The 25,534-nt window shown below is 44.8% G+C and overlaps 1 protein-coding gene across 1 annotated transcript; it reads left to right on the forward strand.

Moving 5' to 3' along the window:
- The first annotated feature begins 1,558 nt into the window (after window positions 1-1,558).
- Window positions 1,559-16,666, forward strand: GDNF (glial cell derived neurotrophic factor). Its single transcript, XM_056848710.1, has 2 exons — window positions 1,559-1,751; window positions 15,803-16,666. Exons 1-2 carry the CDS (start codon window positions 1,580-1,582, stop codon window positions 16,294-16,296), a joined length of 666 nt encoding a protein of 221 aa, XP_056704688.1. The 5' UTR covers window positions 1,559-1,579; the 3' UTR covers window positions 16,297-16,666.
- Window positions 16,667-25,534: the final 8,868 nt, after the last annotated feature.

The raw sequence follows: 25,534 nt of genomic DNA on the forward strand, positions 1-25,534 counted from the left end.
CGGCATGTCAGCTATTGGTAATGTTAAGCTGTATATTTTCAGTGATGCAAAAATGGGCTTTCCTATACAAGCTCTTTGTTGATCTTTTGCTCTGAACTTTGACACAGTTTGGCTGTTGAATTATAAAACGTGGCAGACCCCGGCACTAAAGGGATCCATGATGGGATCTCACAGTTGTTGTTTTTCAAAGGCAATATGCAGCCGTTGGTTCAGATCACATCAAAGTGTGTTTAAACTCTTCACCCCAGCAATATTTCACCTACCACTCTTTCCCCCCTATTTGTTTTCAAGGCTAATAGTAGTATGAGAGAGCGGTACTGATAGGTCTAACTATGTGTAGGGAATCTTCCCTTCTCCGTGCAGTTCCGATTTAGCTTTCAAGAAGACAGGAAGAGCCAGTCAGAGATCTCTCAACCTCTCTTCTAGTTTTACCCTGAGTACTAAAGCAAGGGAAAGTATTCTTCATTCCTTGGAGAAGTCATTCTTGGGTCTGTTCTCCAGATTTTATGGAGATAGCCCACCAACCGACCCACCCCTTGATTCCTTCCTGACTGCTGCTGAGTCAGAGAGAGAAAGAGAGAGAGCTAAGTTCTTACTGCAAGTAATGAACATAGGGTTGGATCCATGGGTGGAAGGAGAGAGTATACTTAGCATAGTTCCTCTTGTGCTAGCAGTAGCCCAACAGCTGCGGCAACGCCTAGCGCTTCAAATATAATTTTTAACGAAACAACAATGTACATATCAATGCGCAACAGATGGTTTGCATGGTTTCATTTCACTTAGCTTTGAAATTGTATCGGCAGGAATACCTTGCGCTGTGTCTCAGGCATGCAGAACAGATAGTGGGGGGTACGATCCTGTTTCACTTAGTACAAGCAAAGCGCAAGGAGTAATTTTTGCGCTTCCAGTTGTACAAGGACTGTTGAGCATACAGAAATAATCCATGGGCTCCGAGTAAGAGATTTAGCACCAGTTCTGTGTTCGGTATTGTGCAGATGTAAAAAAACAAAAGAAAACCAAAGGCCAGCCCCCAGAGGACTTGTTGTTTACAACAGACTGATGAGAGAGGGGAGGGCCTGTGGCTCACTGGTAGAGCACCTGCTTGGCATGCAGAAGGTCCCAGGTTTGATCCCCAGCATCTCCTGGTAAAAGGATCAAGTAATAGGTCGTGTTAAAGGCTTCTACCTGGGATCCTGGAGAGCTGCTGCCCATCTGAGTAGACAGTGCTGACCTTGATGGACCAAGGGTCAGATTCAGTAAGAGGCAGCTTCACATGAACACATGAAGCTGCCTTATACTGAATCAGACCCCTTGGTCCATCAAAGCCAGCGGCTCTCCAGGGTCTCAGGCAGAGGTCTTTCCCGTCACCTACTTGCCTAGTCCCTTTCACTGAACATGCCAGGGATTGAACCTGGGACCTTCTGCGTGACAAGCAGATGCTCTACAAACTGAGCCACAGTCTCATGTGTTCACAAGACAGGGATGGGTGACCGGCCCATAAATAGAACAGCTGGAGGAAGAGGCAGAAGCTAATGTCATGTCTCCTTTGCCAGGGTCCTGTGCTGGAAGGAAATCTAAGATGAAGTTATGGGATGTGGTGGCTGTCTGCGTGGTGCTACTCAACACCGTCTCCACCTTTCCTCTTCCTGCTGGTAAGACACCTCCTGAGAAGTCTCGATCAGTGCCAGGAGGGACTGAAGAAGAGCACTCCTCCAGCAAGCTGCTGACTCCTTTTGCTGGCCCAATGGACTGTAAGACAAAGTTCCCTTTCCTCATTGCTGCTTCCTCCTCATCTAACCGCTAGGAAGTACTATCTGTTGTCCCGCTACAAAGGCTGGCTTGGTATCCGGCACTCCTGTGAAGCTTCCTACTTCCCCAGCCCCCCAGAGCAAAGAGAGTGCTTAATACAAAGGCAGGATGTGGACAGAATTGAGCGGGTCAAGAGCGACGGGGATAACCAGGGGCCTGGAGACCAAGCCCTGTGAGGAAAGGCTGAGGGAGTTGGGGATGTTTCGTCTGGAGAAGAGGAGGTTGGGGGGGGGGGGACTTCATTGCTCCCTTTCAGTATTTGAAGGGCTGTCACTTAGAGGAGGGCAGGGAGCTCTTCCTGTTGGCAGCAGAAGACAGGACTCGTAATAACAGGCTTAAATTGCGGGTGGAAAGGTACCGGATGGATATTAGGGGGAATTTTTTTTACAGTAAGACAGTGGAATCAGCTACCTAGGGAGGTGGTGAGCTCCCCCTCACTGGCAGTCTTTAAACAGAGGCTGGACAAACACTTGTCAGGGATACTCTAAGCCAGAAGTTCCCAAACTGTGCTCCAAGGAGCACTTGGTGCTCAGCAAAATGTCTCCTAGTGCTCCGTGAAGAGATTGGAAAGAAAAATACTACTGTCGTTTGGTTTAGTATATAGGTGCTAGGTGAAAATTAGTGCCCCGTGATGAATTTCTCTCCTGAAAAGTGCTCCATCACTCAAAAGGTTTGGGAAAATCTGCTCTAGGCTGATCCTGCATTGAGCAGGGGGTTGAACTAGATGGCCTGTATGGCCCCTTCCAACTCTGAATCTATGATTCATGTCTGCAGTGTCAGTGACAGCCCAAATCTACTGGGATTCAAGAGGACTAGTCTGTTTTGTTATCACTGGTATCAGTGGGGCTGAAGGTCAGTAGTTCACACCTAGAAATTATAGCTGTACCATAGATCCAAACCACACGTGATGCAATTCCTGATGCACAGTTTGCCCTTAAAAGGAGCCATGGATGTCCTCCATACGGATTAAAGATGCAATACTGGGGAATGGGGAGGGGTTAATCCCTCCCCTTCCCATGCCATTCCTCCCACTGAATATGTGTTCCATGTCCCCAGAATAGAAAAAAGACAGGCACAATACACACACCTGTCTTTCTCCCCCCTGCTAGGGCTAAAAACAGTCCCTTTTAGTTGACAAAACAGCACTGGGAGGAGATAAGTCAAGGGCTCTCCCATCTGCCCTGTGGCGCAGAGTGGTAGGCTGCAATACTGCAGTCAAAGCTCTGCTCATGACCTGAGTTCGATCCTGACAGAAGTTGGTTTCAGGTAGCCGGCTCAAGGTTGACTCAGGTTAGTAAAATGAGTACCCAGCTTGCAGGGGGTAAAGTGTAGACGACTGGGGAAGGCAATGGCAAACCACCCCATAAATATAGTCTGCCTAGTAAACATGATGTGACATCCCCCCATGGGTCAGTAATGACCCAGTGCTTGCACAGGGGGACTACCTTCATGTCCCCTGACCGCTTCCCATCATGACCACTTTTTATGGGCCAAATTATGCATCTGGAGTTCCAGGCACAGAACTTGAGTGTCACATATAATTTGATCCTAACCTGGCTAGGATCTCACTTCCCAGGGAACAATAATTCTCTGATGGGGCCTACACAGGATCTACTATACAGAAAGTTCAGCAGCCTTACTTAACTATCATCCCTCCGGGTTCTTTGGGTGAAGCCGTGAGAGATGTATAAAACTTGTATGATTTTGAGGTACACAAATAAGCCTGTGGTGACATCACGGGATTTTCTTCCTGCAGGCCTTAGGTGCTTGCTATTTTATCTGACTTCTGGAATTTCAATAATCATTGGAATTTCCATTGCGTCAAGTGTATGTAACCTGGTACCTTTGTATTTCTGGCATACGTGAACACAGGCACACATGTCCAGCTATGTTTGTTGGAAGTTTGGTGCTGCTGTTGCGTGTGTAAACTATCCCTAATTATGACGGGATTGGTGCAGCTTCTGTTCATGGAGAATGAGTCAGAGCATGGAGAATGAGTCAGGGCAAGGATCAGTTGCAGGTCAAGGAGGAAAAGACCAACTGCAGTGATTTTAAATCCTCATAAATCACCATAGATCAACTTGGTGTAATTGGGCTGTGCATCGCATCATGCAGAGTAAAGATACTGAGGCATAAGTGGAATCATTGCAGTTCTAGGACTAGTCTAGGAGAATCGTTGCAGTTCTAGGACTAGTCTAGGGGAATCTTTGCAGTTCTAGAACAAAAAAATGGCATACTTGGCATGTTACAAATTCTAAAACTTGTTGAAATCCAGTGAAGATGATGAGCAGTAGATTCAGGACAGATTTTTAGAAATACCTCTTTCACATAATGCAGAATTAATTTGAGCTTACTACCACAGGTGGTAGCAATCAACGTTAGCATTGGTGGCTTTAATCAGTTGTATGCATGTGCATGCAGATTGTATGTGCATTCACTGTAACATGTGAACAAGGCTACTGTGACAGTTCCTAAGGGGCAACAACTGGAAGAAGCTTTGGCTTCTGTGTCCCTTCTTGTAGGCCTTCCAGGGTCTCTAGATAGCCACTGTGGAAAACAAAACGCTAGACTAGATGGGCCTTTAGTCAGATCCACCAGGCTTTTCTTGTGTTCTTACGTTAAATTTTATTCTAGAAGCATCCACTACCAGGGAATTCTAATCAAAAATGGTTAAGCGTAGACATGGCAATCTCCTGGCAAAAGGCCATTCAACCTGCCTTTGCCTTTCAGGCTGGCAGGAGAAATAGCGGGGGTGAATGATGTCAGGCTGCGTGCCGCTGTCGCATCCAGGTTTGCAAAGTCAGATCTCAGCCAATGCTCTAGACACTCTATGGTAATACCATAGAGCAGGGGTGTCAAACATAAGGCCTGAGGGCCGGATCCGGCCCCTTGAGAGCTCTTATCCGGCCCCGCAAGGCAGCCACACACACCCCACTTTCAATCTAGGCTGGCGAGGCATGGCCCAGCCCGACCAAGTGACATTTATGTCATATCTGGCCCTCGTAACCATTGAGTTCGACACCCCTGCCATAGAGTTTCTAGAGTGTCAGCTGACATCTCATCCAGGTTTTTGCCAAGACATGATGTTGCCCGCATGTAGCCCAACGTAATTTCTGCCCCTTGCTCCACCCACAAGCTTCCTGAGATGCCAGGCTGCCACCTGGCATTTCTATTTAAGTGACATGACTGGGTGGACCTTAGTTGAGGCTCCAGCAAGGGTGAAAATGAGCTTGTATGGGCCAGTATAGAATACCGGTAACAAGGTGGCTGAATCTGTACTTCCCATGTTCTGTTTCTGCCCCAAAGAGAGGCAATAACTGGCAAGAAATTTAAGTTGCTTTCACCCCCGCTGCCCCTGAGTACTCCCAATGGAAACACCCATCAAGATTACTTCGGGGGTGGGGGGTTTTTTGGGGCAGAGCCTGAGGAGGAGTCCCTCCACCACCGGGAGGTTTTTGGGGCAGAGCCTGAGGAGGGCAGGGTTTGGGGAGGGGAGGGACTCCAATGCCATCGAGTCCAATTGCCAAAGCGGCCATTTTCTCCAGGCGAACTGATCTCTATCGGCTGGAGATCAGTTGTAATGGCCAGAGATCTCCAGCTGCTACCTGGAGGTTAGAAAATCTGCAACGGAGTCTCCAATACAAAAGTAGCAAAAAATTCTTATTCTTTTCCCAAAAAGTGTGCTTTTGGGATAGTACCTACCATTGGACTTTTTGAAGAAAATACAACATTTACTTGAAAGAACATCAATTGGTGCACTGAGACTGCACCTTACTTAGATTGTACATACTGTACATAACTTTGATTATTCTTATATGCATCTTTCACTCTTGTATTGTTGATGCTATATGTGTAAGCACCAATAAGAATTTTTTGCTACTTTTGTATTGGAGACTCCGTTGCAGATTTTCTAACCATTGGTATTGGCACGGAGGTGCCTATTTTGTATTGCTACCTGGAGGTTGGCAACCCTAGGGGGGGAGCCACTCAAAACACTCATGGAAATAAATGACAGGATTTCTAGAGAAAATGTACAGGGGTGGTAGCCAAGTCCACATACCACACATTTTAGACTATTATGATTTAAAGACTGTTGAAATCCACGATGTTATTCCAAGATCTCTCCATTCCAAATGATTTGTGGTTTGAAAGACCAGATGTACTGAAACCAGTTTACCAACTACAAAGGCTAAAATATTGGGCTCCAGTTTATCTTCACAACCCAATCGTACCAAAGCACTTTGGATTTAAGACCGGCCTTGGGCCGACTGACTTGGCTGGGCCTCGGCTGAAATCCAAGAACTCGAGTTCTGACTGGGTGGTTTATTGAGCCGACGGAGGGTTTAAGTAGTTTAGCTGTTTCGGCCACCGTGCCATTTACTCTTGGCGTTTCTGTGAACTGACAAGTGTTGTATTAAAGTCTATTACAGCGTACTAAATCAAAGTGTAAAAAGAAAAAATCGGAGTAAGGGTGAAACCAGGCAAGGCGCTGGGAGATCCGGGACTGGATTCTAGCATTTTAGAAGGCTAATAGAAGCTGCCCAGATGCGTGACACAGATTTGTATGGAGAAAGGCGGAGTTCCTTCCCCTATAAGTAGTTTTACCAATGGAAACCAACTCCACCCCCCGCACTATTATTAGCCGTCAGTGTTTTTTTTTTAAAAAAAAATATTGGCAGCCGATCCTTTGCTGTCTTCCTCCCCCCCTCTTGTGATGGATAATAACAGCGTTGGGGGGGCGGTTTGGTTTTGATCAGTGAAACCACATGGAGGAAGAAGTTAAACCTTCTCTTTCCCTCTGTGCAGTACTGATGCAAACTGAGCTCCTGTGTGGCTGTTATTAGCGTGTTTTAAACGTTTTAAATGCTGGGTGGGGGGGATCTAGCCACCGACATCCCGGTGTCCATTTTTTAAAAAACTCTAAAACAATTTGGTTAAGCGCAACAATCATATTTTAACTCTGTTGAGAGAAAAGCTATCATGTAGTATGCTGTAAAACTGTTGTAATAGAGGTTACAAGCTATAAGCCACTTAGGCCTTTTATGCAGGGGCGTTTCCCCACGGTCACCCCTACGGACTGCTCCGGGGCTTCCTTTTATTATGCATGCCTTTTCCGACCGTTAGAGGTTGCCTCCCTCTCCCTGCATGTTTTACCCGCACTTTCCAGATTTTGGCTAAAACAGCATCCAGAAAACACAGGCAAAATGGTATTATACCTCCCTTCGCAATCTCCACCCTTTCCAGCCTCCACCCCCCAAAAACTCCAGGTATCTTCCAACCCAGAGTTGGCAAGCCTACATCATGAGGCGGCTCATCCAGATCTTCCCTAGTACTTCAAACATCCAATCTGTAGTCCGTGATACCCCAAAGATTGTTTGGGAATGATTTCAAATTAAAGGGGTTGTAAAATTACCGCTTTAGTGACATTTGCAATGGTGTTGTTTGGGTTGCCAATCTCCAGGTAGGGCCTGGTGTTGCCTCGAAATTACAGGTGATTCCCAGACAACCAGGATCACTTCCCCTGGTGTAAATGGCAACTTAGAGGAGAAGACTGTATGGTATCTCATCCCGACGGAGCTCCCTCCCCCTCCTCAAACTCCACCTTCCCCAGGCTCCAGCCCCAACCCGCCAGGAATTTCCCAAATTGGGGTTTGCAGTCCTAGATATTATAGCGACCTCTCCCTTGTAGCATAGTGGTTTAGAATCCCCAGAGTATTTCTGCAGATAGAAGGATACGTTCACAACTCTCCCTTCCCAACAGCCTGAAATGCCTCCTGATGTAATTCCTTGGTGTCCAAGAACGAGATTTGGGGGGCATTTCCGGGGAGGGGGAGAGGTGATTGAATATCCTTCTGCCTGCAGAAATGCTCCAGCGGATCTAAGCCAGTGTCTGTGCCTTCACTTGTTTCAACTGTTGCTACAAATGGGCTCGGAATCAGGAGCCAGCTTGATGCTACGTGTGTGAGTAATGGCTTGTCTTAAGATCGTACATCCATGGTTCAGCTCTTTATTATTACAGTCTACGACCAGTAGGGATATAAAGGAAACATTAATTACAGAAAGAGTAAAATTTATATACAAATGATCTTGATAAACACAGGATAGTCCTAATAGATCATACCAGCTAAAACGACACGTATCTGTCAGCCGTTTAAGACTTTGACATTCTCCTGGGCAAATATTAGAGATTAAGCCATTTCAGGAACTAAAATCTTTGCCACTCTTCAGGATTAAAGGCCCTTCTCCATTTTTCTGTGATTACAGACCTGGGTGGAAAACCAGGCAACCAACTGTGTCATTTTGTGGTACTTATCTGACAGAAGATATTCAAGTCAAATTTTGTTAGATCTTCCGGGAAACCTTTCTAGCAAGAGTCCAATAGTTTCGCTACGAATTTCATTGTGTAAGGTGCACTCAAATAACAGGTGTTCGATCGATTCTATTTTTGTGGGCAGGCACATAGTCTCTGTTCATGAGAGATTTTCTTGAATCTATACATCCATGGTTGCCTTATACAGGATCAGTCAATCGGTCCACTTGTTTCAGCAGCTGTCCAGGATATCAGGCAGAGAAATACCTTTTCCCACACCTGTTACCTAAGGTCCTTCAACTGGAGGTGATAGAAGTTGAGCTGGGCTTAAGTCCTTCTGCATACTGTTCATGTGGCTTACGAATGATCCATGATCTCTCTCCTAGCCCTTTTTGCCAAGGAGCCTTAAATCAAACCCATAGTATGAGAGGGCACCTTATACCTGACTGCGGTTTCAGACTGAGTTCACTGCCTTGGTTGATTTTGCTTCTGGTCTGCATAGCTGAAGAGCAGGCATATAAACAGCACAAGAGAGGGGAGGCGGACATAAGGGTCACTGGCTCCCCACTGCCTGTGTCAGAGGCCACCCAGGGTTTATGAGGTGGATTTAGCTTTTTGATCCCTGCGTACTTTGGGTTGCAAATAATGCCGTGGTCTCCTGTGTGAGAGAATGGTTCTCGGGCTTCCTCGCAGTTTCCCCTCTTCAGCATCTTCTCAGCAGATGCAAAACCACATCTGCATTCTTCCTCTTTCTGTGTCTTTCTCTCTTCCCACTGGAATCTTTCCTAGGCTTTCCTCTTCACATTTTGGAGAGAAGCCACATTTTCATTCTGGAATGATGCTGCTCGGCCAAAAAGATTTAACTGTCCTCATTCCTTCTCCTTCCATCCCGCTTGCCCTCCGCCCGGGGTGGATTGTTGAAGGCAGAACTTGGGTCTCAAATGCTGGGAGAAAGGTGAACTTGTAAATATTTCAAATAAATACATTGCAGTGGCTAGAGCGAGGATATGGGTGCTGAGGAAGATTTTACGTATTTCCTATGGAGCTACTTTTGTGAAAATTGGCAGCTTTAAGGAAAAATAGAAGTACAGCAAAATGTTTTATGTGAAAGAGAAATCTGTACTAATATTAGCCTAAGGTTTGCTGCTCCAGTTGATATAACCAAGGCTTGATAGTTGTTTTCTGTCTTTCATGTAGACTTTTCTGCAAATCTTGGTATTATTTTTATCATAAAGTGTTTTTCTTTTCCCTGTTTCTTCACACCTGTTTTGCTATAGAAGTTAAGGATGGGCTCTGCATAAACAGAGAGCAACTAGGGAAAAATGCCAGCGTAGTGTAGTGGTTAAGAGCAGTGGTTTGGTGCGGTGGAGTCTGATCTGGAGAACCGGGTTTGATTCCCCACTTCTACACATGAAGCCAGCTGGGTGACCTTGGGCAAGTTTCAGTTCTATTAAGAGCTCTCTCAGCCCCACCTACCTCACAGGGTGTCTGTTGTGGGGAGGGGAAGGGAAGGTGATTGTAAGCCAGGTTGAGTCTCCCTTAAGTGGTAGAGAAAGTCGGCATATAAAAACCAACTCCTCCTACTACTACTGCTACTCCTTCTTCTTCTATTTTGGGCATGGAGTAGAACGATTCAGGTCTACGTAATAAGTATAGATATTAAAGGGTTTTTTTTAAGTGTGCTTGGTAAAATCTGAGGTGTGTCAAGAATAGTTGGTTGTGAGTTTCCTGCATTGTGCAGGGGGTTGGACTTGATGACCCTGGTGGTCCCTTCCAACTCTATGATTCTAGTTGGCCACCTTGAAATCCCAAGTAATCATTGATCAGATAAACAATGTGTTGAGTTAGCATGGTGGGGTATTTGCCAAGGCTTACTATGGAAGAGAGCCCACCACAAACCAGAAAGACACTTGGCTCATCCAGTTTAGAAGATTGGCCCTGAGAGACAGAGGCCTCTGAGATGATAATCTCATTCCCTAGTTTCATTTTGGGAGGGAAGGTGGCATAGTATACCCTGATCTCATCAAATATTGGAAGCTAAGCAGGGTCAGTAGATGGGAGATGCCAAGGAAAGCTCTGTAGAGGAAGGTGTTGGCAAACCACCTCTGCTTCTCACTTGCCTTGAAAATCCCTTGCTGGGGTCTCCATAAGTTGGTTGTGACTTGACAGCACTTACATACATAGTTTTGTTTTATTTATTTTAAAGTACTTTTACCCCACTGGTCATCTACACAGTAGGACCCAAGGCAGTTTACAATAAAAGTCACTCTAAAGAAATATAACAATAGAAACAACCTCCCATGACAAGGCTCAAGTCACAGAGGTGTGTAATGTTGGGGAGACGTTGAAGAGGACAGAGCAGTTGTTCTCTCTGGCTCTTTCTAGCCCAGCTAATGCTATGTGCGTACTTCAGAGATACATGCAGGACATATACAGTGTGTGAGAATGACGTATGGAGTCATCACGGGAGAGCATCTTGCCCTGTGTCTTTTTCCAAAACCTGGTACTTTTGCTTGCTATCTTACAATGAGACAGCTTTGGTGTAGTGGTTAAGAGTGGTGGTTTGGAGCAGTGGACTCTGATCTGGATTGCCGAGTTTGATTCCCCACTCCTTCACATGAGCGGTGGAGGCTAATCTGGTGAACTGGATTTGTTTCCCCACTCCTACACACGAAGCCAGCTGGGTGACCTTGGGCAAGTTACAGCTCTGTTAGAGCTCTCTCAGCCTCACCTACCTCACAGGGTGTCTGTTGTGGGGAGGTGAAGGGAAGGTGATTGTAAACCGGTTTGAGTCTCCCTTAAGTGGTAGAGAAACGCGGTATATAAAAGCCAACTCCTCTCTTCTTCTTTGGAAGTACAGAACAGCTTTTTGGCTTTTGCTGTCCATTCAGTAGTACCTGACGAGCATCACCTGTCTTCAGGACACACCTCCGCTCCATTTGTCAAGTATGCAATATTATAGTGTTCCCAGTGAGGCATTGGCCCCATGAGACTGGCTCTGACAGGCATGCTGCTCCTACTAAGCCTCACAAAAAGCAACCCATCTGGCTTTTCATTTACGATCTTGAGAACATTACTAAATTTTCCAAATGGAAAAGAAAATACTGTTTTTGTATCATGTGACCGTTTAAATCAATTTTGTGCCACTATCACAGGGGCTAACCCGCCTCTTCTGCCAATAGCATTGTGCTGAGTTATGTCTGGCTGGCCCTAATCATAGACTCTGTATTTCTGAACGGCACGTTATAATTATTGTAAAGGTGTGCTTGGAAGCCTGAAAACATTGTATTGTTTTTACTCAACTATGAATCTTAACTGTTAAAAAGTCTGCTGCCAAGAATTTCTTTGCAGCAGCATCAAACTATTTCAAATTCTACAATTCTACAAAATGCATCAGGCCATTTTTTGGGGGGTTATGTTTTATTGTTTTTTGGTTTTTTGCTGTTGGCAAAGCTGACAGAGCCGTCACACCTTTGCAAAATTGCCCTGTCTTCGTACCATTTCTGGAGCCATTAACTCTGAATGCAGAATGTTGGTTTTTAGTGCAGCAAAATGTGGTTAAAGAGGGGTTGGAAGAGCCCCGTGGCGCAGAGTGGTAAGTGCAGTACTGCAGTCCAAGCTCTGCTCACAACCTGAGTTCGATCCCAACGGAAGTTGGTTTCAGGTAGCCGGCTCAAGGTTGACTCAGCCTTCCATTCTTCCAAGGTCGGTAAAAGGAGTACCCAGCAGCTTGCTGGGGGTAAAGGGAAGATGACTGGGGAAGGCACTGGCAAACCACCCAGTAAACAAAGTCTACCTAGTAAACGTCGGGATGTGACGTCACCCCATGGGTCAGGAATGACCTGGTGCTTGCACAGGGGACCTTTACCTTTTTAAATGTGGTTATTCAAAGCAGGAAGTATATGTAGCCTTGAATGTATCCTTGGGCAACTGTTTTTTAGGCTGTGGCCTTCTTTGAAGCCACATGCCCTGTGAGGAAACGAGAAGGGCGGGTGGCGGTGTTCCATCTGGTGCTTCAGCCGCACTCCAGCGCCTGGGTTTTATTTATTTAGGGCATTTCTTGTCCCACTTTTCTCACCAATGGGACCAAAAAGTAGCTTTTTTTTTGCCATCAAGTCACATCTGACTTATGGCGACCCCAAAGAGTTTTCAAGGCAAGAGACATTCAGAGGTGATTTGCCATTGCCTATCTCCACGTCACAACCCTGGTATTTAGGGTTGCCCACCTCCAGGTACTAGCTGGAGATCTTCTGCTGTTACAACTGATCTCCAGCCGATAGAGATCAGTTCACCTGGAGAAAATGGCCGCTTTGGCAATTGGACTCTATGGCATTGAAGTCCCTCCCCAAATCCCGCCCTCCTCAGGCTCCACCCCAAAAACCTCCCACCAATGGCAAAGAGGGACCTGGCAACCCTGCTGGTGTTCCTTGGAGGTCTCCCATCCAAATACTAGCCAGGGCCAACCCTGCTTAGCTTCTGAGATCTGTCGCAATCAGATTAGCCTTGGGCTATCCAGATCAGGGCAAAAACAGCTTACTCCTCCCAAAAATACCAATACAATTTACAAAAACAATTTAAATTAACAAAATACAGTGGAAACAAACAGTCCAGCGCCCTAATCTTACGATAGTTTCAGATATTTTTGTCTTAATTAAGAGACAGTACTGCTGGACAGCAACTTTCCGGACAGTGGTGGTGGTAGAAAGTGCCATCAAGTCGCAATCAACTTAAGGCCACCCCGTTATGTTTCCACGGCAAGAGACGGACAGCGGTGGTTTGCCATTGCCTCCTCTGTGTGGCAACCCTGGACTTCCTTGGTGGACTCCCATCCAAGTACTAACCAGGGCCAACCCTGTTAGAAGAAGAAGAGTTGGTTTTTATATGCTGATTTTCTCTACCTTTTAAGGAGAATCAAACCAGCTTACATTCTCCTTCCCTTCCTCTCCGCACAACAGACACCTGAGAGAGCTCCAAGAGAACTGTGACTAGTCCAAGGTCACCCAGCAGGCTTCATGTGGAGGAGTGAGGAAATAAACCTTGTTCACCAGATTAGAGTCTGCCGCTCATGTGGATGAATGGGGAATCAAACCCACTTCCAAGACCTGACAAGATCAGACTAGCTAGGAGCCATCCTGGTCAGGCTAATAGGAGCCAATGATACACTCTACTTTTATAGATGGTAAATTTTAGGTTGAGAGATGAATTGTTGGTTGAGGAGATAGCTGAGCTCAAGTCTTGCCAGTCCAACATAACCCCACTCGGGTTATGTGAAAATATTAATTATATATGAGAGCCAGAGTTTTTCTACACACCTTGAGCTCCTCTCACCTGCAAACCCCAACGGTTCCCAGAAAATAAGAGCGCCTTCTGGAGGTATGGTAGGAGAAGGAGCCAAGTTCACATTTCTTCCAATCCTGGCTTTTTCCTAGAGCTGCCATTTTTGTAAATTGATCTGGAATCAAATGCACGGAGGCATTTAACACTTCACCACCCACTAAGCAAGAAGGGTCACCATTGACAGTGTCAGTTTTGGTGGGGGATTCTAATTCAGAGGATGGATTGTCCTCCCCTCTCTTGAACTCTGGAATGCCAGCAGGTAAGGTAATGAACCGGCACCCCATTAATCATTTAAAGATTATTTGACCTCGGTATCTTTGATGTTATATTTCATTCATGAATGCTGCGATCAGGTTTCCATTCCACCTTAAGCGTTCTGCTGCTAAGCCTGTTCTTATTTGCAGGTGTAGTTTTAATCCTTTAAATCCTGTTAACATTTCAGCCCAGTGACAGGTGAATTTTGATTCTTCCGTAATAATCTCAGTGACTGGAAAGGGACTGCTTAGTTCTGGTGTTATCTACTGCTTGCTTTTTTCTGCTTCAAGGCACGTAATGGCAGATCAAAAGATGAGAACAGTTCATCATCTCTGAACGATCGCTCTCTCTTCCGCATGGCATGCGACCAAGAGCATCTGTCAGCGATGGCCATCTGTCAGCAATGCTGATTCTATAACTTTAAGCAGATTATGAGAGGGAGGGCATCTTGGTCATCTTCTGGCCATGTAGTGGGGGGGTCACTGGGGGGGAGGTGGTTGTAAATTTCCTGCATTGTGCAGGGGGTTGGCCTAGATGACCCTGGTGGTCCCTTCCAATTCTATGATTCTATCTAATAGGGTGGGCAGGAAGGGTCTTACTTAAGATAGACTCAACTGAAGTTCTCAAGCCCAGGCCTTCAGTGGAAAGAATGGGAGTTGCATTGCACGACCACTGTTGGGGTCACTTCAATAAGGAACAGAACCGAGCATGTATGTCCCAGTCCGTGACCTACATTAAGTAGCGATTGACTGGTTCAAGGCACACCAGTCGCTCCCTGATGCAGCTATCTTCATATTGTACTGGGAATGCTAAATATGGACAAAGGTGAACTCAGTGTTGGGGGGGGGGAGGAAATGAATCCAGTCCCTAAAGAGAGCCCCCTCAATCTGGAAGGAGGTGATGACTTCCACTAACCGCTCCAAGACATTTTCCCAGAAAGATTTTAAAAGCCATGATGGGCATGGGTCCAGAGCACAAGTGTTGACCCTCACACTCCAAAGGACCCTGTCAGCATCCATAGACAGAATCACGCTGAAACTATCCGTATCAAAGGACAAGCAGGCACTTCTGAAACCTCAGATTGGCTGGAAGCCGAGTATCCATCCCTCCTTTTCCTTTGACCTGGCTGTGAGAGGAAAGCTCTGGGAGTCCAATGAGCATGGCATTGTTTCAGTGTTCCAGCTTTCTCATTCTTCTAAAGACAGGATATATGACATTTCCAGATTTTGGCATAGCAAAATCTAGCAATTACTGTAATATACAGTAAATGTAAGTGGAGGGTTCTGAATAAGTATACTGTATATTGTTTGTGTTACGCGCCATCAAGTTGCATCTGACTCATGGCAATCCTATGAATCAGTGTCCTCCAAAACGTCCTATCTTTAACTGCCTTGTTCAGGTCTTGCAAACTGAGGCCCGTGGCTTCCTTTAAAGAGTCAATCCATCTCTTGTTGGGTCTTCCTCATTTCCTGTTGCCTTCAATGTTTCCTAGCATTATTGTTGCTAAAATGACCTTTTTCACCTTTTCCAGTGTGTAGTCATGGTAGGTCACAATCCTATACACATTTATTTGGAAGTCACTGCAAATGAACTGATTAGGTCTGACATCTCAGCAAATAGGAACATGACCAGGTTGCATTTCTGTTGTACCCAAAACAACTGTATTGTGGCTGCATAGAAACTCACCACATTTATTGACTGTAGCATAAGCATTTGTCAATTAAATGAGAGTTAAACTAGGAGGATTCAATTGGTTGGCTTGCAAACCTTTGTTGCACCATACGAAACACCATTTGCAACCTTTGGTGCGCACAGCACCGTTTTTGTTGGAAGCAGAAGAAAAGGAAAGCAAAGAATTTTCCAACCTTGTTATAAAGAAAACCGCCTTTGATCTGAATGCAGGTGTTATCCACAATTTTGAACATAGCATCTATAGGACATGTTAAATCTATATTAAATATGATCAAGGAAGAATTTAATTTTGGTGTTGCTACCCCAGAACTTTATGATGGCCAAACAAGAAATTTAAACCAGTTTACAAATGTTTATAGATATATATTCACCAAACTATTTTCTTTCTTTTCGAAACAGCTAATATGCCTGAGAATTATCCCAAGCATCTTGGAGATGTAGTGGACTTTATTCAAGCGACCATCAAAAGACTAAAGAGGTCACCAGATAAACCAGCTCAGTTTTTTTCCAAACGGGAAAGAAACCGGCAAAATTCAGCAAGGAACACTAATAATTCCAGCAGCAGAAAGGGACGGAGAGGCCAGAAGGCCAAAAACCGGGATTGTGTCTTAGCCGAGATACACTTAAACGTGACTGACTTGGGTTTGGGATACACCACCAAAGAAGAGCTCATTTTCCGATACTGTAGTGGGACGTGCGAGTCCGCTGTAACTTTGTATGACCAAATTTTAAACAATTTAACTCAAAATAGAAAGTTGGTCAGTGACAAAATCAGACCACAACCTTGCTGCAGGCCCATTGCTTTTGATGACGACCTTTCGTTTTTGGACGATGACCTAACGACTTACCATGTATTAAGGAAACATTCCGCTAAAAAATGTGGATGCGTCTGACGTCCTTTTGTGTCTGGACAGTGCTACGCTCTTGCATTCCTGCTAAAAACGGCAAAGAAGGGACCAAGGCTCCCGAGGAGGTGGAATGATGGCTTAGAAGGAAGGAAGAGGACCAAGCGTACAGGAAAACAGCGGTCGGGGGAGCCTGGTTAGCCGAAAATCCCGTACAGGAGAATTGGAGAAGAGGCAACAGCCGGGGCTTTTTTGTTTCTACAGGAAGGCAAAACACTAAGCGGCAAAGCTCAGGGGTGGAGATCCGGGATGGATGGAGATAATCTACACCGTTTGCTTGAGGTGACCCATCATTGGCAATACTTGGCTAGGCGGGTGCTTAACAACACAACTTCTGTTTGATAACTTGCTTCATTCTCACTTTTTTCAGTCCTAGAACGAAGTAACAACCAACTATAAGGGGTGTTAACTCCAACATATAGGCACAATTTGACCTTCACATTTAAGATTTTTGGTAATTTAAGAGTTTTGTGATGTATGGGCAGATAGGCCATATCCATACCAGATAATGTGGGGGAAAGAAAGTGAAGTGATAGATAATCCTTAGACACAGATGTATATATTCTCAACAGTACTTCAGAGGTGGTATCCACTTCTCATCCCTAAGCCACTCAACTTTGCCAGCTATCTGTTCCCCCAGAGGGCAGGAGTGCATGGCTTGGTGCTAACCAAGTCTACACACTAGAAATTCAGATGCACTTACCTATAGGAGGCCCCCATTTATCACTGGGTGCACACAGAGATCCTAAGTATGTGAGTGGAAAGGAGCAAGAACATGGAGAGAAGTTGAGGTAGAAGAGAAGGCAGTCTGAACTTCCTGGAGGGGAGAATAGCCTATTTGAGAAAGAAGAATCACGTGTTTGGGGACAGGGGATGGGAAAGATAGCCTAATATGTTCTCCTTATGATTAACACGCATACTTCCTTAAGCACAAATCCAGCTAAATGCACAGGTAGCTGTGTGAGCCTGCCGGCCCACCCTGAAAATCAGTTCTGAGTGAGAAAAAAGTGGGCTGTTCTCAGAACCTTTTATTGCTGAGTGCATGATTGGTACTCCTTGGGAGGCCAGCAGTAATTTTCACACTGGAGCTATAGCTGCAGTTCTCCATCCATTGGCATGGATCATGAGCACAGCCTCAGAAACTGGATGGGACAAGGAAGTGTGCAGAGAGCATCCTTTGTTATACCAAGAGGGGATCAGTTATAATCAGTTTCCCTTGGTGGAATAGGAGCTGCTGAGTTATCTTCTGCCCGGGGTTGCTAGGCTACCATGAGTGGTGCTGTGCCTTGTCCCACCAAGATAACCTGAGAACACCCCGACCACATGGAAGGAGCCCACACTGCAGCTCTTCTCCATGTCAGTGTCGTTTTTCAGAAAGTTTCAGAAACGTGAGCATGGAAGGAGGTGCAGGGCAGGCTCTTTATAAGACAGGGGTTCTGGACCACCCACATCACCCAGTAGCATGGGAAAGTATCCACACGGTTAAGGATGGAGTGAGACATTAACAGAAACATTTTAAGATATCATGCAGGAGGTTAAGTGAGCTAGCTGAAGGTTTAGAAAAGCCCCTAAAACCAAATCCAACAAAAAAAATTGTGAAAGGGTGGCTAATTGTCTCACTTTTTCAGCATGCTCATCATTTAGAGTTCAGCTCTTTCCCATTCTCTGCGAAGGCAAGTTGTGTTTTTAATCACTAGTTCTTGGCTGGGCTACACCATGAAACTGTGTGGATCTCTTGTGTTGTTTACAAAAGGACTAAGATCACTTAATTAACTACATTTCTATTCGGGGTCGTCATGAGTGAACAGACTACTCGATGCAATGCATCCAGTCAGAGACAAATCTAGAGAAAGATATTTATTGAGATTTTAAGTTATTATGATGATGATTATTTATTACAGTCATGAGTTTCCTTTCCTTTATTTATTAAAGCTTCTTTCTTCAAAACAGGTGCCAAAGTTATCATGAGATAGTGACGCTGGGAACAAAAGTCCATTGTTTTATTTTCTTTTTTTAAAGTATTAAGAATCTATAACAGGAAAGTGACACTAAAAAAAAAAAAATCACTTACTTTACCTTTTGAACACAAGCCACAGAAGAATCTCAAATCTGATTGCCCAGTTCTGCAGCATTTCTGTAATCTGTAATTTCCATGTCCCACCACTGGACTCATCCACCAGTTGGAAGTTCTTACAAAGTCAGGAGCATCCATTGACCCATGAGCTACAGCAGCCTTGAGTGCAAACTTTAGGCTCGCCCCCTTATTCAGCCAATGAAGTATGTCTTCAGGGGCAGGCTTATGTGCACAAAGGTCATGTAGATCAGGTTACACATAACCATTGTACGTTGGCATTGTGATGCTTATCTATGGCCCACTGGAATAACTAGGTGACTTTGGATGGAAATGTCAGTGAACATGCCCATCCACATCTAGAAGAAGAGTTGGTTTTTATACCCCACTTTTTCTCTTGCCTTTTTAAGGAACCTCAAAGTGACTTACAATCGCCTTCCCTTCCTCTTCCCACAACAGACACCTTGTGAAGCAGCTGGAGCTGAGAGTGTTCTGAGAGAACTGTGACCAGCCCAAGGTCACCCAGCAGGCTTCATGAGAAGGAGTGGGGAATCAAACCCGGTTCTCCAGATGAGAGTATGTCACTCATTTGGAGGAATGGGGAATCAAACCCCCTTCTCTAGATTAGAAGTCCGCTGCTCTTAACCACTACACCACGCTGGCTCTACAGGTTGTTTTACACAGAACTAGAGCTGGATCAGGACCCATCTTTTTAATTCTAAACCACAAAAATTGCTAGCATTAAAAAGGAGTAAATACGCCCCCCCCCATTGAGAACCCCTGAAATAGTAGGTACAATAGCAAGTGGAGGACACCCAACAGGCACAGTTCAAGCAAAATTCAACTTCTGTGCTTAACATAATCCCATAGATATTAACAAGATTTACAAATGTCTGGATCTGGCCAGATTCCCTCACCCACCCCCAGACACAATTGGTTTGTTTTCAGCAATTTTCTTCTTCAGCTGAAGTGCAAACGCCAGAGTTTACAAAGAGAAGAGGAGTTAGTTTTTATATGCCGACTTTCCCTACCTTTTTTTAAGGAGAATCAAACTGGTTTACAATCTCCTTTCCTTCCTCTCCCCACAACAGACACCTTGTGAGGTGGGTGGGGCCGAGAGAGTTCGGAGAGAACTGAATTGCTCAAGGTCACCCTGGTGGCTTCATGTGTAGGGGTGGGGAAACCAACCCAATTCACCGGATTAGCGTCCGCCGCTCATGTGGAGGAGTGGCGAATCAAACCCAGTTCTCCCGATTAGAGTCCACCGCTCCAAACCACTGCTCTTAACCACTACACCATGCTGGCTCTCAAAGGAAAGTTGAAAGATTTGCAAAAAAAATCTTTGCATCATCCTAATGACTAATGATGTTGGAAGAATCCCTAGTCACATTGCAGTTTGCAGCAACAAATCTTGCAATGCTATTCTAAGCAGAGTTATACCATTCTAAGTGCAGTCTTAGAAGGGGATTGCACTGTAAGATCTGCTGCCCTGTAAAATGGTGATTTTGGTACCCACAGATTTCTCATATTTTTCGAATCAGGCTTTCCTATTCTGTCTCATTTTGATTAATTTTTTTGTATGACTATGGGTTTGGAAGATATTGGCATAATGCTGCTGCTCATACTTCCTCCCCCCCCCAAAAAAAACATGATTTGTTGGGGCAAGCTGTAGAAAAAACGTGAAATTGCTTTATAACAAAGCAACCGTTGGTGCTTGTATCTTCTGGATTGGCCGCCCTTAACTGGGCAACTCTCCAAATTCACAAACAGGAGTTCTTTCCCTAGAGATACTAGGGACTGGACCTTCTGTAGACAAAGCTTATGTTCTTTGACTACATTAAGGGCCTCAAGTATCTAACAGCACCAAAAAATAAAGAATTCATCCAGCATCATGCAGTTTCATACATGCAACAATACCTTTATTTTGAAGCCAAATCCCAAATTATAGTGGCATTCATATCACTTAGCTCCATCCATTTCTCCTTATTCCTGCTAGTTACTGTTAACCCCACAGAAATACTGCAGAACTGGGACCATAATTAATGTAAAATCGGGGGGATAATAATTGAAGTGCAATTTCTATTTATCTTATCTGCTCAAACCAATAAACGGTTGCAATCGAGAGAAAGTTGATGATGCCGAGATAACACCACAGTCAGTGAGTTTCAAATCTTACTGATGGCAGGGACAAGCCAAGGGTACTTTTTTAAAGAAAAAAAGTTTACCTATGGGGGTTGACCTTTTCTGTGCCATGCAAAATGCAGATTAATTATACCTGTGGAAGTAGCAAACCAAGGATCTGTGGGCCAGTGTTAGTGGGCAGGGTTTAAGGTAGCAGTCAAGTTTATATCCAATTCTCTGTCCATAGAAGCCGGCATGCATGTGCATTTGTTGTCAAACCTACCCAAGGCCTGTTTAAACTGGGCACTGGTCTTTCTCCAGATTGCCCTATACCTGTTTGCTTTCTCTCACGCTTCTTTGTGCTAACCTGTCCTTATGCATATTTACCTGGCAGTAAGTCCCCATTGTGGTCCATGGTTTCAAGTAAAGATATAAATATATAAATAGATACAAATTGAAGGCAAACTGAACTATTTTATGACAGAGGTGATATGGGTAGTCTTTGGTCAAGTAATGCATAATCCAACCAGCATTTTAAAAAATATATATTCTAAGGCTGTATTACGAGACTACAAGAAAGCACATCTTTGAACACATGAAGCTGCCTTATGGTGAGCCAGATCAAGGTCAGTATTGTCTACTCTGACTGGCAGCAGCTCTCCCAGGATCTTAGGTAGAGGTCTTTCATGTCACCTGCTGTCTGATGCTTTTTTAACTGGGAAAAAAACAGGGATTGAACCTGGGACCTTCTGCATGCAAAGTAGATGTTCTACCACTGAGCCATGGCCCCACATCACACATATTAAAAAATATATCAAGCTTGTGTTCAAATCAGGTTTCCTGTTTTATGATTTGTTCCCTTTTGGCCTTGTTCCTCTATGCCATGGATCATTTCGATGCTTTGTAAGTCCCATTAGAAGAAGAAGAGTTGGTTTTTATATGCCGACTTTCTCTACCACTTAAGGCAGAATCAAACTGGCTTAGAATCGCCTTCCCTTCCCCTCCCCACAACAGACACCCTGTGAGGTGGGTGAGGCTGAGAGCATGACTTGCCCAAGGTCACCCAGCTGGCTTCGTGTGTAGGAGTGGGAAAACAAATCCAGTTCACCAGATCAGACTCCACTGCTCCAAATCACCACTCTTAACCACTATACCACGCTGGCTCTCCTTAGTTTCAGTGGGTGGGATTTGAGCAGCTGCATAACGCTACCACTGAATTCAGTTGGATAATTCTGGCTGGATTGTGCCCAAAGTAAAAGGCTCTGATAGTGAATTAATAATGCTCCTATAATATCCAGGAAGAGGGACAGTGCACAAGACTTCTGTTTAGACCACACAAACACATTAATAGGATTTGTGTACAACTCCATGGCCAGGAAATGGAGCACAAATAGGCACTGTTGCCAGGATGCAATTTGGGCTGCACCACTCTCTTTGCATGAATATCAGTGGCAGATTCAACAAGAACTGGTGGTCTGGACACACCCTAATTCCATACTCTTGGTTGTTTGGGGTGTGTGTGTCAGTGCTGTGTTGCTTTTAGGGGGGAAACAGTAGAAACCCCAGATCATCTGGTGTGCTTTTCCGACACATAAGGGATGAGCTGTGCTTATGTGAATTGTTTCCCGCAGACAACACTCCTGATTGCAACCCAAATCAACTCAAGCCACCAGATTACAATCTAGAAGAGACTTCTATGTTAGATTAATAACTGGCCTTTAGGCGACACTGTGTAAGAAACATTGGCTCCTACACTTACATTCAGCTGTACCCTAGCATGCATTACTGATTGCCTGGTTTCATACTGTCCTGACTACATAGAAGTATGATCTTTTCAGAATACCACTTAGGTTAGCTTTCTACATCTTAACTGGAGTTTCTATGTCCACGTTTGCAGTGGGCTTTCAATAGAGCCTGATAAATTTGCTCTCAGCTTTCTTCCAGACTCTGTCTCAACCTAACGCTAGCATTCAAAAACTGCAAAAAAGGGTAAAGTTCGTGATTTTTTAAAAAAAAATTAAACAGGAGACCATTCTCTGGGGGGGTTTACTTTACCTACCATTACGTCTCAAATATTTGTGTTAATCAACCAAAGCTCTCTACAGACTTTATTTTTGTACAATATGCATTTTATAAACTTTTTATGAAATAAAGCTCATTTCTATCGTTACCTGGATGTAAGCCTTAATCCTTGCTCTGCCTCTAAAAATCACTTTTCTTCTCACCTTTTCCCCCAACACTCGGATTTGTGTTTCCGTGTTGTCTGCTGATTTCATCGCTGTGTTTGTTCTTTCATAGAATTTCAGCCCCAAGATGGCTAATCAGTAATCACATGGTGTACAGATTGGCTAAAGGAGAATTTCATGTGGCTTCCAAAATAAATGCCAAGTGACTACCACATCAATACTGATCACTCTGCAGGGGGCACCCCCCTTTTATTAATGGCAGCTACTTCTGGGTAGTGGGAAAAAAAATCTCAATCTACTTCCCCTACCACAGTGCATAACCAAGTTCGTTCTGTCCTAGAAACAGAAAATGGGGTTGGATCCAACTCAAGTCGTATGCATGGGTACTTTCACTCACATTCAGCGCCAGTCTGAATCGGTTGTTCCTTGGAGTTATGCATGAGTTTTCTGTCCATTAGAGATGACCTCGCGACCAGCCCTTGCAATGTCCGGGTCTTCCCATTCTTCTGTTAACCCGACTCTTCCATCTTCCCTGATTGTCTTTTCCAGTGACTCTTGTCTTCTCATAAGGTGACCAAAGTACGGCAGCCTCATTTTAGCTTCTAGGACTATGCTTGATTTGATCTAAAAGCCATTGATTTGTTTTTTGGCAGTCCACGATATCCATAACACTCTTCTCCAACACCACATTTCAAAGGAATTGACTTTATTCCTATCAGATTTCTTCATTGTCCAGCTTTCATACTCTTCTAAGTCCATTGACTTCAACGCACTGTAAGGGAGCCACTAATCATGCCCTAACTGCAAACCTGCCTAAATGGAAGTAGGAAGAGGCAATGTAGTAGCTGTGCCCTAAGAAACATGAGAAACTCTCCATTCGCCAAAGCCAAAAGTACAAGCCAAGCGAGGTTTCATTAAAACACTGCGCGCTCCTGGGCTCTTAACACTGATATGATAGATGCATTTATTTTGGTTTTCGTTTGCCAAGCAGTTTGTGTGTGAGAGAGACAGCGAGGGAAGGGAGATTCTGGAATTCAAAGAGCTGTCACATTTGCTGGGCTGCATTTTAAATGCCTTCGTATTCAGAGAAGACTGGCCTTTGCGATGGAAATGCCTTCCAAAGCGTGCTACGTTCCAGAGAGACCTGACAACCCGGGATGTTAGCCAGGCGAGCGAGGAAGAGCTGCGCTGGCCGCTTGGCAGAGAATTGGCCCCACTGACAGCTCTAAAATCAACAGAGAAAAAAGAGAACTTTCCCAAGATCTAAAGTGCCCGGCAGTTTTAGGACACTGTTTAAGCCCTTGGATTTTATTAATATGAAATCACTGACCTTCATCGGGCAGTACCTTGTGCTGTCCTTCAAAAGTTGGGGATGGGATTAGGTCAATGCCAAACACATCCACATTTGTCCTTAGCTGGGGCAGGCAGCAACAACATGCCTCCCTTATGTAAAGGGCTCCTGATGAATGATTCCCAAGCTAACTTCAGGCTGTTCAGTTCTCTTTGCCTGGAGACAGAGGATAGCTTTTCTGCAGAGCGACGAAAGCAAAGTGAGACAGGGTTTGTCGTTCATGACATGAATGTGTACTTGAGCTTGGTGTCACGTCCGGCCAACTGTTAGTGTTCCACGGTTTCTGTCATGCTTCAAGAACATGCGAAACCTTAATCGGAGACATGAAATGAAAGCGTACAGCATGGCATAGTGGTTAGAGCATCAAAGTTGGATCTGTGCCAGGTGGGTAGCCGTGTCGGTCTGCAGCGGCACCTTAAAGACCAACAAAGATTATCCAGGGTATAAGTTTCCCAGAGTCAAAGTTCTTGTTGGTCTTTAAGACGCTACTGGGATCGAAAATAGGATCTAGAAGACCCAGGTTTGAATCTTCACTCTGCCATGGAAGCTTGCTGGGTAACCTCGGGCTAGACACTCTCTCTGTCTAATTAACTTCACAGAGAGGTGATGATAGAGGTGATGCAGTGTGGTGTAGTAGTTAAGAGCAGTGGTTTGGAGCAGTGGACTCTGATCTGGAGAACTGGGTTTGATTCCCCACTCCTCCACAGGAGCGGCGGACACTAATCTGGTGAATTGGATTGGTTTCCCCACCCCTACACGTGAAGCCACCAGGGTGACCTTGGGCTAGTCACACACTCAGCCCCACCTACTCAGAGGGTGTCGGTTGTGGAGGGGGGAAGGGAAGGTGATTGTAAGCTGTTTGATTCTCCTTAAAAGGTAGAGAAAATCAAGATATAAAAACCAATTCTCCTTCTTTGCGCAACCTTGACAGTCTGCATTCAGATGAGCTAAGTACTTTGGGGAGGGGGGCTTGTTTGTTGAAGATGCAGCTAGGATTCAAACAGCTTCGTACATAGGCAGAAGGCATTCCAGTTTATGCCGAAGAAAGCTTCTGATTTCTGCCAGTTCTCTTCTTCAACTGCAGTTTCCCCACACCACATCCCATACCAATAGGCATGGTGTGAGATGTGTTGTGGCAGAGGAAGTGCAGCCAGCCCATAGGGACAGGTTTTTTTTGGGGGGGGGGTAACATGATGGAGGTGGCAGGATATTGGAAATCTGGTCATGAATCCTAGGATCCAACATATTGCAAAGACATCTGTTTAGATTCTCTCTCTCTCTCTCTCTCTCTTTTTTTTTGGCAGCAGCAACAGTATCCTTCAACTGAACAGTTCCTTTAAATTTGGGACTCAGCTCAAACAAATTTATATACTATGTATTTAGCCATGAAGAGAGGGAAATTGATATTCGGTTTCTAGGAAGTTGGTGACTGTTTGAAATAGCGCAGAATAAAACTTTTCAGGATATGGGTATATCATATGCACCACTTACTATAAT

The sequence above is a fragment of the Euleptes europaea genome, chromosome 4 (assembly GCF_029931775.1).
Source record: "Euleptes europaea isolate rEulEur1 chromosome 4, rEulEur1.hap1, whole genome shotgun sequence".
NCBI classification, from domain to species: Eukaryota; Metazoa; Chordata; class Lepidosauria; order Squamata; family Sphaerodactylidae; genus Euleptes; species Euleptes europaea.

Coding starts and splice junctions, on each gene's coding strand:
- GDNF (XM_056848710.1), top strand. CDS start 1,580: ATGAAGTTATGGGATGTGGTGGCTGTCTGCGTGGTGCTACTCAACACC. Junction 1,752..15,802: donor TTTTGCTGGCCCAATGGACT/GTAAGACAAAGT, acceptor TTTTCGAAACAG/CTAATATGCCTGAGAATTAT.